Below are 16,795 nucleotides of genomic sequence, written 5' to 3' on the forward strand. Positions count from 1 at the left end.
CAGAGTCTTGTGTGTGGCACTGGTGTTCCTGATGCCGTTTCACCCTACTCTCCAGGTCCAAAAAGATCAGATTTAACCTGGTGGGGAGTCTTCTCCTGATTAGCAGCTCTGTTGGAGCTGTCCTTGGAGGCGCATGAGGGGTGGTCCCATAATCAAACAGGAACCGGGACAGTTTGGTATCTAGCAAAGCTGCAGGCTGCTTTTTCAAGCCTGCCTTCAAAGTTTGGACTGCTCTTTCTGCCAGACCTTTGGACGATGGATGGTATGGAGCTGTCTTTAGATATCAAAGCCCATTCAAATTTAGGAGATACTCAAATTCCCTGCTGGTAAAAGATGGACTGTCATCTGTAACCAATACTTCTGGGAATCTGTGTATTGCAAAAGATGCGCACAGTTTTTCTATTTTCAGTCCCATGTTTGACAAATGAACTCTATGCATGTCCAATTATTTTGATTGGGTACCTACAATACCTACCATAAGAACATTGAGCCCATGAAAGGACCCGCATAGTTGATGTGTAAGTGAGTCCAGGAATTACCCAGCCATTCCCAAAAATGTAGGGGAGCTGCTGGCAGTAACTTTTGTCCTAGCTGGCACTCTGGGCACAGCCCCACCAATGCAGCTATGTTGGCATCCAATCCTGGCCACCAGACATAACTCTTCGCCAACATCTTCATATCCCTGAATGACCCTGATGGAGTTCAGCTAGTATTTGGTGGCAACCTTTGCTCAGGGCAATCGCTCTTGCTCCCCACAGTAATTTGCCGTCCTCTACTGCGATCTGGTCTCTCTGGATTCAGAAAGGTTTCATTTCGGGTTGTGACAGCCCTTTGTTTCCCTCATCACCATCAGCCTTCTCAGTTTTGCCAGGACTAGATCTTATGGCATCCAAAGTCTGATATTGTCAGCTGCGACTAGGTGTGTCCAAAAGATTTAAAACATTACAGACTCTTCCAGTGGCAATACCACCTGGCTGAGGGATTGAGAACCCTAGGACAGAGTAAGAAGTAGCCCATTTAGAATTGAGGTGAGCAGGGATTTCTTCACTCAGAGCATGGTGAATCTTTGGAATTCTCTACCACAGATGGGGGCTCAATCAGAGTACATTCAAAGCAAAATCTAAAATTGTCTAGATAATAAGGATGCCAAGGGATAGAGGATAGTGTAGGGAAATGGTGTCGAGACAGAAAATCAGCCATGATCTAGCTGAATCAAGCACCCTTTTCCTGCTCTTTTTTCGTATGTTCATATGTATCTATATATCCCCATCTTCCTGTTTCCTTACACAGCAACTGTAATGAACCCAGATTAATAATTAATGCAGGCGTTGCTGACTGTTTCTGGTATTTTTCCATCTCCGCCTCATTAACAAAGCTGATGAACGAAATGTTGGGACAGATTCAATCTCCCTCTCTTTGTATCATTCTTTGTGTCGGAACAAACACATTTCATTCCTGATCACTCCTGCCTCTTGCTGACTCCCTAGCTGACTAAACAATTTCATTTATTTTGAAGACAGATTCATTCACACTCATACCAGAGTGTTCCACTTGCCCATAAAATTGAATTAGTGCAGATCTGAAGAGGAACCTTCCATTTCAGAGCAGGGGAATCAAGGATTCAGCTCCTGGTTGGTGCTGAGCTAACGGATCTCAACTGGAGAATTTCAGCTAATCTCAGTGTCCCCGAGCCTGTGAGGGAAATGGAACCATCCTGGGCCCTGATCCCTGGGCTGTAAAACGTACTTGTGTGTAGATCAGATAGCAGCACATTATCCCAGTAGGAACTTGAGTGAGAGGGGACCCCGTTGATCAGACTACACTGCACATCCTAGACGAGTAAAAGTTATTAATTGTAGCAGTCTAATGGGTACTATTAAAATACAACTTGTTGCTATGACAATGCTTGTAAACTACATCATACACCAATCCAGGAACGGATACAATTTCTCCCTAAATGCGTCAATCCACAGATTTTTGTTTCTCCCTGCATCTTCATTGTGTTAATTCAAAAGATAAAGGTTGCAAGTCAAATGTATTGAACAGCAATAACTGCCGTTACATAAATAAAAGCCTACAGTGTGTACAATGAGGATCCTCAAATGTCAAATTAGATAAATAGCCAAGATATTGAGACTTATCACTAAATTTACAGGACCTTAAATCTGTAGAACTTTAATCTTGCTCAGTCTTTTCTTTCTTTTATAATTTGAGGACTTTTAAAATCAAGCATGGCATCATTAGCAGCTGAAATTTAATGCAGTGACATGTGAAGTGATACATTCTGGCGTGAAGAACCAGAAAAGTAAATATTAAAGTAAAGGACTCAATTCTAATGAGGGGTGCAGTAGCAGAGGCACCAGGGTGATGTGTACACAAATTGTTAAAGATAGTGGGTCAGGTTGAGACAAAATCCCGGGCTTCATATACAGGAGATCAGAACACAGGAAACAAAGGGCTGAATATTTTGTGACTAAATGTCATTTTCATTGAGTTTCATTGGGGGGTTTTCTTACCATGAGCTCTAACAAGATCTCTCACTGCGCCTTAGCAAACTCTCTTCATTAACTAATTATCCTGGCCCTACAACACCCCTCTCACCTGATTCGAGGCTCATCCCACCACTCACCATTCCCAGAACAACTCACCATTTACTGGATAACCTTTAAAAGACTGGCATCCCTGGAGCCTGCACCATATTTAAAAAGCAGGTTTTCGAAGCTGCCCTGCCCAGGGTGGACTGTGAAGATTTCACAGAAGGGAAGATGGCACTGCAATTCTCCATCAGGGACCTGGAGACTCCAATCAAGAGGGTGGTGCAGATGATTGGAAGAGGAGGACACACCCCCAGACCCTGGCAGCCTGGCCAGAGAATGCTATCTCGGTCAGCGTGGAGGAATGGCCAGCCGTGCTGCAAGAAGGTTAGTGACGTTCTCCACTCCACCAGGGTAAGTGCTACCATCTTCTCTCTAATATCTCATACTCCCTCTCTCTCTGCTCTTGCCCCCACCTCCCACCCAAGGCTCATGCCACTCTCGCTGTTGTCAATAACATCTTCCCTCTCTTGCTCCCCTTCCTTTCACCCCAACCTCCCAGAGTCTCACACTACTAACCCTGCACAACCTCTACGCTGCCTCCTCACTCACCTGGGACACCCCTGCACCTTTCAACTACCAGCAACAGCATTAACACCAATTTCATCATACTCAATCCCTCCCCTTTCTCTGCTTCCACATTTTAACAACAATCAGTGATAGTTTCATCGTCATCATCACTGATATAGCCTTCAATTCAAGATTTCAGTTATTGAATTTCAATTCCACTAGCTGCAATGGTGGGATTTGAACTCATGTTGCCGGATCAGGAGCCTACACCTCTGGATTACTACAAGCCCAGTGACATTACAAGACCACTCTCTCCCTGCATTGCCCTTTTCCAACTGGAGCACAGCATAACAAACAGGAAACCAGGTAAACATTTCTCCTTCTTGTTGATAGCTACTGAGGATAACTATAACATTGGACAGCTGACATTAAATATCTCAACACAAACTGAGAATCAAACCTGGGACTGAGGTATGACACCACGAGATGCACTGGATCCAAAGACAACCCTTAAGCCACAAAGGTCTTGCCATCAATACCAAATTTGCATTGAGTTAGTAAATTTAAATACAAAGATATTCCATTTATTACCACTAACATCACTCATCCCGTCAACAACTGTGATATTCACAAATCCTGAATCAAAGAAAAGTCTTCACTTACCCAATGACATACATGTCAATTCTTGCATCAACTGAATTCAGGCCCAAAAGTGAAGAAACATCATCAGGTGGAACAGCAGTGCCAACATTCCATGTGATGATTTGCATGCTGTCAAAATTAGAAATAAGTTTTAAAGGATCAGGCAGAACATTGAAAAGTGGAACATCTTGAACAAGCTCAAGTCAAGTCATGTTATCTTTCATTGTGTTGCTGAATCAATGGGATTGGAACTGAAGCAGATCCATGCAAACTGAGGAACTCAAATACTCTTACGCACTGAATTAAAATAGACTACCATTACTTAACTTTTCATCAGTCGACTTTAATATCCAAGCGTCTTACAAGGACACCACTAACCAAAAATAGCTTTGTGATCAGTTAACAAGCCCAGGCCCTCACGTGGAATATATAAAAATGGCTGCATCAGAATTACCACTTTAATCAAAGGACACTGAAACTCAGTGAAAGGTCAAGTACATTGCAGCTCTTGTTTTACTCAGACTCACTTGCCCAAATCGCATATTGGAGATGAAAAGTTACCTGTAGAGTGGTCAACTTGGTGAAGTCGATGGAAGTAGATTGGAAATATCTGAATGAAGCCTAATACAGTAGCTCTGACCCACATTACAGCTGTTTTGAGAAACAAAGGTGAGAGAAAGCAACACAGACTGATAACAGCAAGAATTCTGAAAGCTCTTCTCTCACTCTCTCTCACCCAATCTCAGAAAGCAATGCCAGTGAAAAGGAAACTTGGAAAAAACAACGTTCACTGAGAAATCAAGGTTTCTGGAAGCTTCTTTACTCCTGAGGAAGCAGGAATACAACTAAACTGTTAGGATTCAGGTTTTAATTTCATGGTGGAAGGGTTCTAAAAACTCCAGATTGCACCTTCTTGCATCTTTCTGTCTCTGTTGACACACTCCACCCCTCTTCCTTTCAACTTACTACCTGAATCGTATGTAAGCATTTGATGTTGTCATTTCTTCTCAGGTTTAAAATGTGACAAAATTCCATTTTCTTTCACTCAAGAAAACCTTGGAACTGGCTTGTCTTCATTTCTGATTGGTTAACTAACTTTAATTGAAGCGTGATAGCTAATTGCTACTAAAAAAAAAATTACACTTCACTGGGATAGCACACTGGAAATCAGGCCCTACTACTCCCAGTGTAATCACAAAATTTATATTTTTAAAATATGGAAATCTCTCCAATTAAGCCGTTTATTAGACCCAGGTTTCACTACTTTATAGAAATCACTGTTTATTACAAGCATTCAGACTCTAGCTCGAAGTAAATAATTATGAACCATTGATATATAACACAAATAATTAAACTTAAACTCCCTTATAAGCTCCTCCTTACACACACAAGCAGAGATAAAGAAAAAAAAAATGTGAACAGGCAGGGAATACAGAGATATGGACTGTGTTCAGGCAGATAGGATTAGTTTAGAATGGCATCACAGTTGGCACAGACATAGTGGGCCCAAAGGCCTGTTCCTGTGCTGTTCTATCTTATATATTCTTAAATGACAGGTTATGGATAGAGGGATAAACTGGGAAGGTAGTTCAATGGTTCTTGCTCACAAGGGTTGCCGATATGATTCTTGTGCTGAGCAGAGAGTGCTTCTTGGTCTTCTTTTTCCAGATGCTTCGTCTGGTTTTCCAGAGGCACAGCGTGGCTGGTTCACTTTTGAAAAGTCTCTTGACTTATTAATTAAAATTCACAGCTTGCAACAACAACTACCAGAGAAAAAATAAATTGGTTTTCTTCAGTCTTAAAGCGGTTTTTAATGCTGAGAGCAGAGAGAGGTCCTGAGCTGACAGATCTCTAAAGGTTTTTCACTATCTTTTTCACAGGCCCAAGCTGTTCATTTACCTGTGAACCAATCACATAGTTGTTGGCAGGTAGACTGCCTTTGTCATCGATAACCGGTTACTGGTCCATAGACCAATCAGCTACTTGCATCAACCAAAGCTCCATTTGTACACACTTCTTTGGCTACAGTTTGTCTGCAAACGACACTTCAATGACTGCTAGACCAGCAGCTGTGTAAGCAGTGTTTACAATGAATATCAGGTCACTTGCTTTCAAAACATGCAGCAATCATCCTGCCATCCTTAGTTTTAAAAACCGTTCTTTCTTTCTCATTTCTGGCTACTATTAGAAACATAAGAAGACATGGTTTTTACACTTGTTGCGACTGACCAAGAATGGGTTAAAAAGAACCAATCACCCCTCCTCACTTGATCATTACAACTGTCAGACTTTTGTTCTGTTTGAATGGCTGGGGAGATAGGGGACAAAAAGTGTTGTGTGTGAGGCAGCAGCCAGTACTGTGGGCATGGACCAGTACTCTGGAGCTTTATTTCAAAATCATTGGGTACCAGGGAATACTTATACAGAACTTTCTCTCAAGAAATTAAACAGGTGGGTAGAATCCACAATGGAGTAGATCGCATGTGGTGCATGAAAATAAAGACTTGATAAACCAATATCCCTCTTCTGTTTCACTTATTCCTCTTTCCAAATGACTTTACTCTTAGGAGGTTCCAGTTTTGCAATGACTTGCAGCCTACTTGTTTCTGTCACTTATTTCAACATCCACATATTTAATTTTAGTTTTCAGGGCCACTATTTGACGTTCACATTCAGCTACACATATTCAATGTTTCAGTGTCTCAGTATTATTTCATTCTGTACTGTTCAATCTTAAATGCAATAAAGTAACTTTCTTCAATAAAAAGACTTAACTAAGACATATAAAAGCAAATATCGGATCAAGTAGATTCACTATTAAAAGGCTTCTTAATTAACCTCCATTACATCTCCTGTTAGCTTGCTCTACTTAAATAGAGATGATCCCAATATGTCATGTCTCTCCTCATGCAATTCCTCATGGTAGGCTTCACACTGGTGAATCTACCTGCTCAATCTAAGTGTCTGATTTAACATGTTTTAGTCAGAAAGTCTCTTAATAATTAGAGTAAGTTACTCTATTTGTGACTTCTTAATTGGAAATTTCCAAGACAGAATGAGAAATAATCAAGCTGTGATTGTATATCACTTTCCTCTGAATATTGTGGTCATTTTTCATTCATTTACTCACCCATGTGCTAGACACTGATGAATCTCAATGTTAATTGTATATTAATTGAGTGCTTAATTGTATTCAGATACTGGGCATTAACTGAGAACTCAATTATGTTTCTGTAAATGGAAGCAGATGGAAATGGTGTTTGTTGGGTTTGAAGAAGTATGTTTTAGTTAAAGATTTATCAACATGTAAAGACTGGGCTCTGGTTCAATCTTTCACTGCCTGGTTATCTTAACTGCAACACTGTTGATTGCACTTAGATTGCTAGTAAGGATGCTATAGTTGGTCTTAGCTTTACAAACTAGAATTGATTAGGGTCTTGTTCACTGCTTGTTAAGTTATACTCAAAAATGGATGGAAGAAATACGTAAGATCAGAAGAGAATTGTCTTGTGATTACTCACACAGTAGCATGACCCACTAATGTCGACTCCAGTATCAAAAAGGGCCATTTACAACAGTGATTATATTCAAGTGTTTTAAGACATTCTGAGGTGAAAGGTGCTATGTGAATACAAGTCTTTCAATTAATTTGGGTTTCCCAGGTGCATGAAGCTATACCAGAACTGAAAGCATCAACCTCAGGAGCAGGGGAACGAAAGCTGTCAAATGAGAAGTCATTAACTGGGGGAGAGTCATACTGGTCGAAAGGGAATGGCTGAAATCCTGTGCACAGAATGAAATTAACCCTTGAGCAGTTAAAACCCCATTACCTAATAGAGATTCTGTAGCTTCAATACAAAGGAAAGAAGGTGTACCAAAGGCAGTGCCAATTTACCACTGAACAGATTGTAACCTGCAGCTTCTGTACTTAAAATTCCTCCAGTCCCTGAGGAGCTTTGATTAAACAAGGGTCAGGAAAATTACAAAATAATACAACCCCGAACTTCTCACCTAAACAACCATCTATTAATTATTTCTTATTTAGCCTGTAATCACCTCTCAGTGACGTCATCAATTTAATTTCATTCGCAAAGTTGTTTCCAGTCGCTGCAGATTATATAAACGGTGCTCATGGAGTAGGAGGCTACAATTCATATGACGTCGATAATTGTCTCAAACTGTTCTCAAGCTGCTGCCACCTCCTCCTCCTCCTCCTCCTCTTCAATTAGCTTGCTTTCTGTATTGTTGTTATTGGAATTGATCACAGGATTAAAGACTCAGATGGAGTGCTAGCAATGAAGCAGTCCTCCCATTTTGAAAGAGACAACACTAACACTGGGACTTGCAAAGCAAAAACCGAGACACATCCCAGCAGCTGCGCAGGCCTTGTAACGTCTCAAATGCAGTAACTGCAGCACAACATGTTGTTTGTTTTGTCATATATATAGTACAGAACCAAACTGTTTCAGTGACTATGTATGTATACAAAGATATTTTTATGAATAAAGTATATTTTCAAAATACAGGAAAACATGTTGCCACTGACATGAGATTTGCTTTTTGTTAAAAATCACTGCTGGAAGCCTCTCCACATGAAGCTGAGAGATGATCATTTCTCATCCATGCCAGGTGACCAACAATTTAATGGTAGCTTCCATTTTCGTTATTTGTTGGGTATTATCAGTGCTCAGATCACAACAACAGCTAGTTTAGACCCGTCTTTGATATGTATTGTTGGCAATCATTCCCAATCTTTAACCAACCATCAAAGTCTCTAACCTCCTTCTTTGTAATGAACACCACCTCATTGTACAGCAAGGGAATTAAATTTGCATGATATTTGCATTTTATGAATATTCTCAACACCAGAGGCTGGTTAATTTGAAACTGGTTAGTTCAGTGGTATAACTAAAGGACAACATTACAATGATAGCAAATCAGCTTTCTTTTTTTCTCCACTCCTCTCCTGAACATGCTTAGCTTTGTTGAATGCTCTACCTGTCAGGCTAGCCCGCTGTACCTCAGCCAGGTCACATGGGAGTGCAGATCGCAAATATCAAATTAGTGGTCAGGAAATTACTGGCGAAGATTCTTAGGGACGGGATTTACTTACATTTGAAGAATGGACTTATTAGGGACAGTCAGCATTGCTTTGGGCAGGTGAGGTCTTGTCTCACAAATTTGATTGCAGTTTTTTGAGGAAGCGACAGAGATGATTGATGAGGATAAGCCAGTGGATGTTGTCAATATGCACTTCACTAAAACATTTGACAAAGTTCCTCATGATAGGCTCATCCAGAAGATGATGAGTTGATAGATTTGATGGCTTGGGCATGATAACAGAGAGTAGTTGTGGAGGAGGGTAACCCTCCCACCACTTTCCTGCAAAAATGCCATCCCCTATTCCCAATTCCTTCACCTCCGCCGCATCTGCTCCCAGGATGAGGCATTCCACTCCCGTAAATCTCAGATGTCCTCATTTTTCAAGGACCGCAACTTCTCCCCCTCAGTGGTCGAGAACGCCCTCAACCATGTCTACCGCATTTCCCGCAACTCATCCCTCACACCCCCTCCCCGCAATAACAACCAAAACAGGATCCCCCTCATCCTCACGTACCACCCCACCAACCTCCAAATCCAACGCATCATCCTCCGACACTTCCGCCATCTGCAATCCGACCCCACCACCAAAGACATTTTTCCCTCCCCACCCTTATCTGCTTTCCAGAGGGACCACTCTCTCCGTGACTCCCTTGTCCGCTCCACACTCCCCTCCAGCCCCACCACACCCGGCACTTTTCCCTGCAACCGCAGGAAGTGCTACACCTGCCCCTACACCACCCCCCTCACCCCCATCCCAGGCCCCAACAAGACTTTCCACATCAAGCAGATGTTCACCTGCACATCTGCTAATGTGGTATACTGCATCCGCTGTTCCCGTTGTGGCCTCCTCTACATCGGGGAAACCAGGCGGAGGCTTGGGGACCGCTTTGCAGAACACCTACGCTCGGTTCGCACTAAACAACTGCACCTCCCAGTCGCGAACCATTTCAACTCCGACAACATGTCCATCCTGGGCCTCCTGCAGTGCCACAACGATGCTACCCGAAGATTGCAGGAACAGCAACTCATATTCTGCTTGGGAACCCTGCAGCCCAATGGTATCAATGTGGATTTCACAAGCTTCAAAATCTCCCCTCCACCTACCGCATCCCAAAACCAGCCCAGCTTGTCCCCGCCTCCCTAACCTGTCCTTCCTCCCACCTATCCCCTCCTCCCACCTCAAGCCCCCCCCCCATCACCTACCTACTAACCTCATCCCGCCCCCATGACCTGTCCGTCGTCCCTGGACTGACCTATCTCCTCCCTACGTCCCCACCTACACTCACCTTTACTGGCTCCATCCCCGCCTCTTTGACCTGTCTGTTTCCTCTCCACCTATCTTCTCCTCTATCCATCTTCTATCCGCCTCCTCCTCTCTCCCTATTTATTTCAGAACCCCCTTCCCCTCCCCCATTTCTGAAGAAGGGTCTAGGCCCGAAACGTCAGCTTGCCTGCTCCTCTGATGCTGCTTGGCCTGTTGTGTTCATCCAGCTCTACACCTTGTTATCTCTGTAGTTGTGGAGGGGTGTTTTTCTGACTGGAGTTCTGTGACCAATGGTGTTCTGCAACAATCAGTGCTGGGACCTCTTGTTTGTAATATAGATCAATGATTTAGATGAAAATGTAGGCGGTCTGAATAGTAAATTTGTAGACAACACAAAAATTGGTGGAGTTGTGGAATAGTGAGGAAGGTTGCCAACGGAAATCGCAGGATATAGATCAGTTGGAAAGTTGGCGGGTGAAATGGCAGATGGAGTTTAATCCAGACAAGTGTGAACTGATGCATTTTGTGAGGTCAGCACCATTCGCAACTCCTCAGATACTGAAGCAGCCCATGTCTATTTACAACAAGATCTGTACAACTTCCAGACTTGAGCTGATAAGTGTTAAGTAACACTCATACCACACACATGCCAGGCAACAACCACTTCCAATGAGAGAGAATCCAACCATTTGTCCCTTGGCATTTTATTGTATTTTATTGCTGTATCCTATCAATATTTTGGGAGTTACCATTGATGAGAAACAAAATTGGATTAGCCACATAAATATAGTGGCTACAAACATAGATCAGATTTTGGAATTCTGTGACAAGTAACTCCCTGCCTGTCTCCCCAGTGCCATCTACCATGTAAACGGAGAAGTCAGGAGTACGATGGGATACTTGCATGAATGGTTGCAGCTCAAACAACACCTAAGAAGCTCAAAGCCATGCAGAACAAAGCAGCTCACTTGATTAAAAAAAAATCCACCACCTTCAACATTCACTCCCTTCAGCACCAACAGTCACTTGCAGCAGTATGCATCATCTACAAGAAGCACACAACAAATCACCCAATCTCCTTCAACATTACAAACTTTATCACTTAGAAGATCAAAGGCAACAAATACATTGGAACACCACCACCTGCAAGTTCCCCTATACCTCAAGGACTGTGGCAGTTCAAGAAGACAGCTCACCACCATCTTCTCAAGACCAATTAGTGGTGGGCAATACATGTTGGTCTCATCCATGAATGAATAAAAATTACTTTCATCATCTGACAGGTCATTCTTTCGTTAACCCTATAGTCACCCTTCATTGGTATCACTGAACATCATTTATTTCACAGGACACAGCAGGTTTCACAAAAGGAACCCACCGCATGGAAATCCAGAAGTCAGATGACAACAGTCAATTCTCTCAAACTGCATATCACAAAGTTATGTTGAACAAGGAATGCTAATAATCCAACTTCTTCTGGAAACTTCTTACATTCTCCATATGGTGGCACACAATCACTTGTTAAATAATTCCAAGATTTTGAATCTATTCTCTCCACAATTTCATTCAAATGTATTGATCGCAACCTGTTTGAAGAAAAGTTGCTGATATCATTTGTGCTGTACTAGTTTTACCTGCTCTCCCTGTCCTATTCTCGCTGATTGGCCTTAAGTCTCTGGGGTTATCCATGTATCAGTTTCTATGAGATCGTCCATCCACACCATTTCCTTTTCACTTCATTTTTTCCCCCACAATGCAACCCTTTAATAGTTATAAATAGGGAACAGCCTGATCTTGTTATCAACACTGTTTGACTATCTCCCCTGTAGCTGAGAGACCAGAACTGGAAACTATGCAAATATGTTCAGATTGGAACAAGGTAGGGTTTGATTTTGATGGTCACAGACATGTATTTTACCTGTTTGACTATATAGGTTCATATTTATTTTGTTGTTGTTTGTTACTCTGCAATAGCTGGGTACGTTGAAAACCAAATATATAAAATTCCCAAAGAATTTCCTCCTATTTCAATATCTTTCATCAGTTACCACTGTCATCCATTTTCACTTACAACGGGTGATCTTTACACTTGTTTATGTTAGATTTCTACTATCATTAATCTGCTTGCGCATATATTTTAACAAACAAAAGCAGAAATTGCTGGAGAAACACAGCAGGTCTGGCAGCATCTTTGGAGAGAAAGCAGAGTTAATATTTCGTTTTCAGTGACCCTTCTTCAGACTTCTGACATTAACCCTATTTTCACTTCACAGATTCAGCTAGACCTGCTGAGCTTCTCCAACAATTTCTGCTTTTGTTTGTTTTAGATCTCCAGCATTCAGTTCTTTACAGTTATTTCTGGAACAGGAATGGTGAGAAGGTAGGGCTGAGGCAAGTTCAATAGGCCAGCTTACTCATCTAAGTAACCTTTTTCAGTATCTAACAATTCTTAAGTTTCTGTATCACTCTGGAAAAATAGGAAGAAACCTCAGAATGCTGAACATGAAAGCTAACCACTTTCTGATCAAGAACATACAAAATGGCTGGTAACACGCAAAAATGGTTTGTGTTTTCTTGTGGTTTTTTTTAAACAAACAGTCTAATAAAAAGTCTCTTTTGTTGATGTTTAGTGTCACCATGTACTTGGTTGTCAAAAAGAAACAAAATTCTTGTATTTCCATAGCACTTATCACAACTACAGATGGGTCTTCAAGCACTTGTCAGCCAATGAAGTACTTTTTGAAGTGTAGTCAGCAAACTCTCAAATAGTAATGAAATAATGACCAGATAATCTGCTGTTTGTGATGTTGATTGAAAGGTTAAAATTACTCACTTACATCTCCTTTAATACTTGTCTCTTGCTCTCGCTCTTGCGCTCTCTCTCGCGCTCTCTCTCTCATATTCCAGGAAAAAAAACAGCCTCCAACAGAGCAGAAAGACTAAAGATGGGTGCCAGGCAGCCTGACATTCACCCCTAATGTGGGCAGCATCCTGACTGTGACTGTCCTGAGTGGAATGACTGACCATTGCCAAGCTCCTGGACCGGTGTCAGAGGCTGCCCTCCACTTACTGTCCCATGATCCCCTGACAGGCGGCTATCTCATTGACCTTACTGAAGCCTGCTGACAATTATAACAAGCTTCCTTTGTTCTGTGCTAAAGCAAGACAAGAATGAAGTAATAGGAGCCCGGCATCTGTGGCTGAGAGGGCAAAGTGCAATAAACAAAATGAGGCAATACAGGGATGCTGTGAGCATCAGGTAGTCAGCTTTATGACAATGAGCGAAGGGCCTGGAGAGGCAGCCTGGTCCAGTCCATGAGCTGGGGGTGTGTCCCTAATCACAGTGTCCTTGCTGCAGCATTACAGTGAGAGTTACCAGGGCAGCCTGAGGTGCGGCAGTGAAGTGCAGAAACGTCCTGTAAGTAGATTGGAGGTTTGCCATGAGGGTTCTTAGAGGCTAGCTCACATCAGATACCAAGATCTATGGATTTGGGGTGCACTAGCCAGTGTCCATGGAGCATGCTTTGAGATATTGGTGCCCTGTGTCCACCATAAGGGTCCTTTATAACAAGTAGCGACTTCCATGTCAATATTTCTCACCGTCTAGCTTATTTGGCATATTTGATAAGATATTATTGTAAGAGTCATAGAGTTGTACAGCACAGAAACAGATCCTTTGGTACAACTTGTCCATGTTGACCAGACATCCTAAATTAATCTAGTCCCATATGCCAGCATTTGGCCCATATCCCTCTAAACCCTTCCTATTCATACACACATCCAGATGCCTTTTAAATGTTGTAATTGTACCAGCCTCCACCACTTCCTCTGGCAGCTCATTCCAATCACGCACCACCCACTGTGTGAAAAAGTTATCCCTTAGGTCCTTTTTATATCTTTCCCTTCTCACCTTAAATCTATGCCCTCTAGTTTTGGACTCCCCTACTCTGGGAAAAAGACCTTGACTATTCACTATATCCATGCTCCTCATGATTTTATAACCCTTTATAAGGTCACCCCTCAGCCTCCAACGCTCCAGTAAAAATAGCCCTAGCCTATTCAGCCTCTCCCATAGCTCAACCCTCCAACCCCAGCAACATCCCTGTAAATATTTTCTGCATTCTTTCAAATTTCACAAATCTTTCCTGAAGTAAGGAGACCAGAATTGAATGCAGTTTTCCAAAATTAAATGTACAGCTGTAACATGACATCCCGACTCCCATACTCAAGACAGTGACCAGTAAATATTAATGATATGAATATTATTGAAGCCAATTAGGCCATTAACAAGGTTTTCAAGAAGCAATAATCCTCTTTATTGTCAAATCACTGTTGCCGAGTGAGAAATTCGCCATTTGTCAGAACGATAAAAGGCGAAGAAAGACGTTCCAGATGCTGAGATCAGCCTTGCGTGACATCTCGTTAGATTCTGTCATAAATCTCATCATAGTTCATGTCATCAGATCCCTATGAGATTCCACCCTTTGTTTCCCTCTCCACAAATGCTGTCATATCCGCTGTCTCTCTCCAGCACTTTCTGTTTTTATTTCAAATCTCCAGCACTTTGCTTTCATTTGAATCCACAATCTTCTGCCTCAGGACAGCATGACCAACTGAGTCACACCTGATAGATAACATTGCACAGCTTAGTGTCAAAGCAGCTGAAGGTACAGCTGTCAATGGAAGTACTCAGTGAAGAGGGATGACTTGTAAATGACAGTTCAAAATTGTGATTGCTTTGACTTTCTGGCTGTGAACCACCTGAAAGCTTGCCTGAGTGGGTTGTACTGGAGGTATAAAGTGGAGTAGAAAGCTGCATCATGACAATGCTTTTTGATATTACAGCTTCGCTTCGGGTCATGTCATTGCCTCACCACAAAATAAAGTGCAAAGTGTACGCTGTTTGAACACAGACATGGTGCTGACATGGGCAACCTTCAAGTTACAATTTTGATGCAGCAGAAAGTGAAGGGTTAAAACTGACACCTTCTAATAATGGGGTCACCTAAGTGCTTCTTCATGCATGCCTGAACTGCACAATGAATAAACAATTCTCCAGACTATACACCTGGAAGCAACAGCACACAGCTGACAGCTGATCAGAGCCCATTCCAGGACCAGGCCTGCAAAGGTAAACTCATTTCAACTAGAGCCAGTCCCAGTCAAAAAATAGGACTCACAGCTCAGACCCAAGATGTATATTGTACAGTGTAATAGCTGCAAGCATTTCCTGCCTACTCTACCCTACTCTCACTGATTCAGCTGCAGCTTTCTCTGTCCTTTTTCATTTCACCCAGAAGAGCAGTCAGACCACGTGGCTACATTCAGAGCTGCATATTTGAGGCTGCAGTTTGGAGACATCTCCTTATGAGGACTTTCTGATAAAGGCAACTGTCACAAGCAACAAGCGACTGTCGGATTTTTCCCAGATTTGAGGAGCACTTTTCTGAAAAATATCAAGACATTTTAGATATGCCCTTTTCCCAGTTACACCAAAACGCTCAAGTTATTGATACAGTGCCATGTGAGATGGTACTTGAATTACTTATTGCATCAGATTTCCCTTTCTCACAAATGGTAAGTTAGCCCAGGGATAACTGACAATGATGGAAGCAGGTCAAGCTTTAAAGTCACCTCGAAATTACAAGTTTTCCACCTTGTCATCTGAAATCTAATTCTCAAGAGCCTACAGAGTCCCAACACCAGCAAGCCCCTTGTACTTCACTCAAGTAACAACTTCTCATCTATAATCCCTGGGAACGAGTGTTAGTGGCTGCTCCACTAAGGTAGGTATCACAGGCAAGCCTGATTCTTTCTTCAACATTCATAACTGTGACGTAACAAACATAGGCTTCACTTTAGATGAGTTGGTAAAAGCCATGATTAGCCAAGCCTTACAAAGCAAGAACAACCCAGATTTAGTCACTCGTCTGTTTAATACTTGGAGGTGAACAGTCAGATTGTAGCTGGAAATATTCAGCTGGTCAGTTAGCAACTGTACGTAGAGAAACTGAGTTAATGTTACAGGTCAATGACCTGTCTGTAGAACATTAACTCTCTCTACTGATCCTGTCTGAACCACTAAGTATTTCGACCATTTTCTGTTTCAATTTCAGATTCCCAATATCTGCAGGATTTAGCTTTCGTAGAGAGAGATGGTTGGACTGTGTATCCCAACAACAGTCAGAGTTAAGAATGGAAATAAAATCATGCCTTTATAATGCCCTAAAAAGTGCTGCCCTGAGTTAATTTTTGAAGTGCAGTAAAATTATTATAGAAGCAAATAGGACAGTCAGAACACAGACAGCAAAGTCTCATAAGCAGCAAATGACTGAATGATGAATGAAGTTTCATTTTTGATTAATGAAAGAATGCCAGCCAGAACAACACAAAAACTCACTAGCTTTCTCTGCATAGAACTAGGGAATCTCTTATGTTCCCCTGAAAAGGCAGAAATTGACTTAACCTGACATCTCACCTAGAAAACTGCACATTTACCACTGCAGTTCTCCTGCAATACCACACTGAAATGTCAGGCTAATCTATGAGTACAGTTTAAAGCACAGAATTTCTTAATCAGAGATGATAATACAAACAACCAAATAACACATTTTTCATATGCACATAAAGATACACACAATACAATCAGATTAAAGATAACGAGATGTAAAGCTGGATGAAC

General features: G+C 41.9%; 1 protein-coding gene across 1 annotated transcript in view; it reads right to left on the reverse strand.

The window, feature by feature from the left end:
- The window catches only part of LOC109931760 (phosphatidylinositol 4,5-bisphosphate 5-phosphatase A), an 87,592-nt gene that overhangs the window by 62,584 nt on the left and 8,213 nt on the right, over positions 1-16,795 (reverse strand). Inside the window, exon 3 of the mRNA XM_048611783.1 lies at positions 3,768-3,875. Within this exon, the coding sequence (XP_048467740.1) occupies positions 3,768-3,875 (108 nt within the window). The remainder of the gene's footprint in view (positions 1-3,767; positions 3,876-16,795) is intronic.

This window comes from Rhincodon typus, chromosome 24, assembly GCF_021869965.1.
Source record: "Rhincodon typus isolate 14 chromosome 24, sRhiTyp1.1, whole genome shotgun sequence".
NCBI classification, from domain to species: Eukaryota; Metazoa; Chordata; class Chondrichthyes; order Orectolobiformes; family Rhincodontidae; genus Rhincodon; species Rhincodon typus.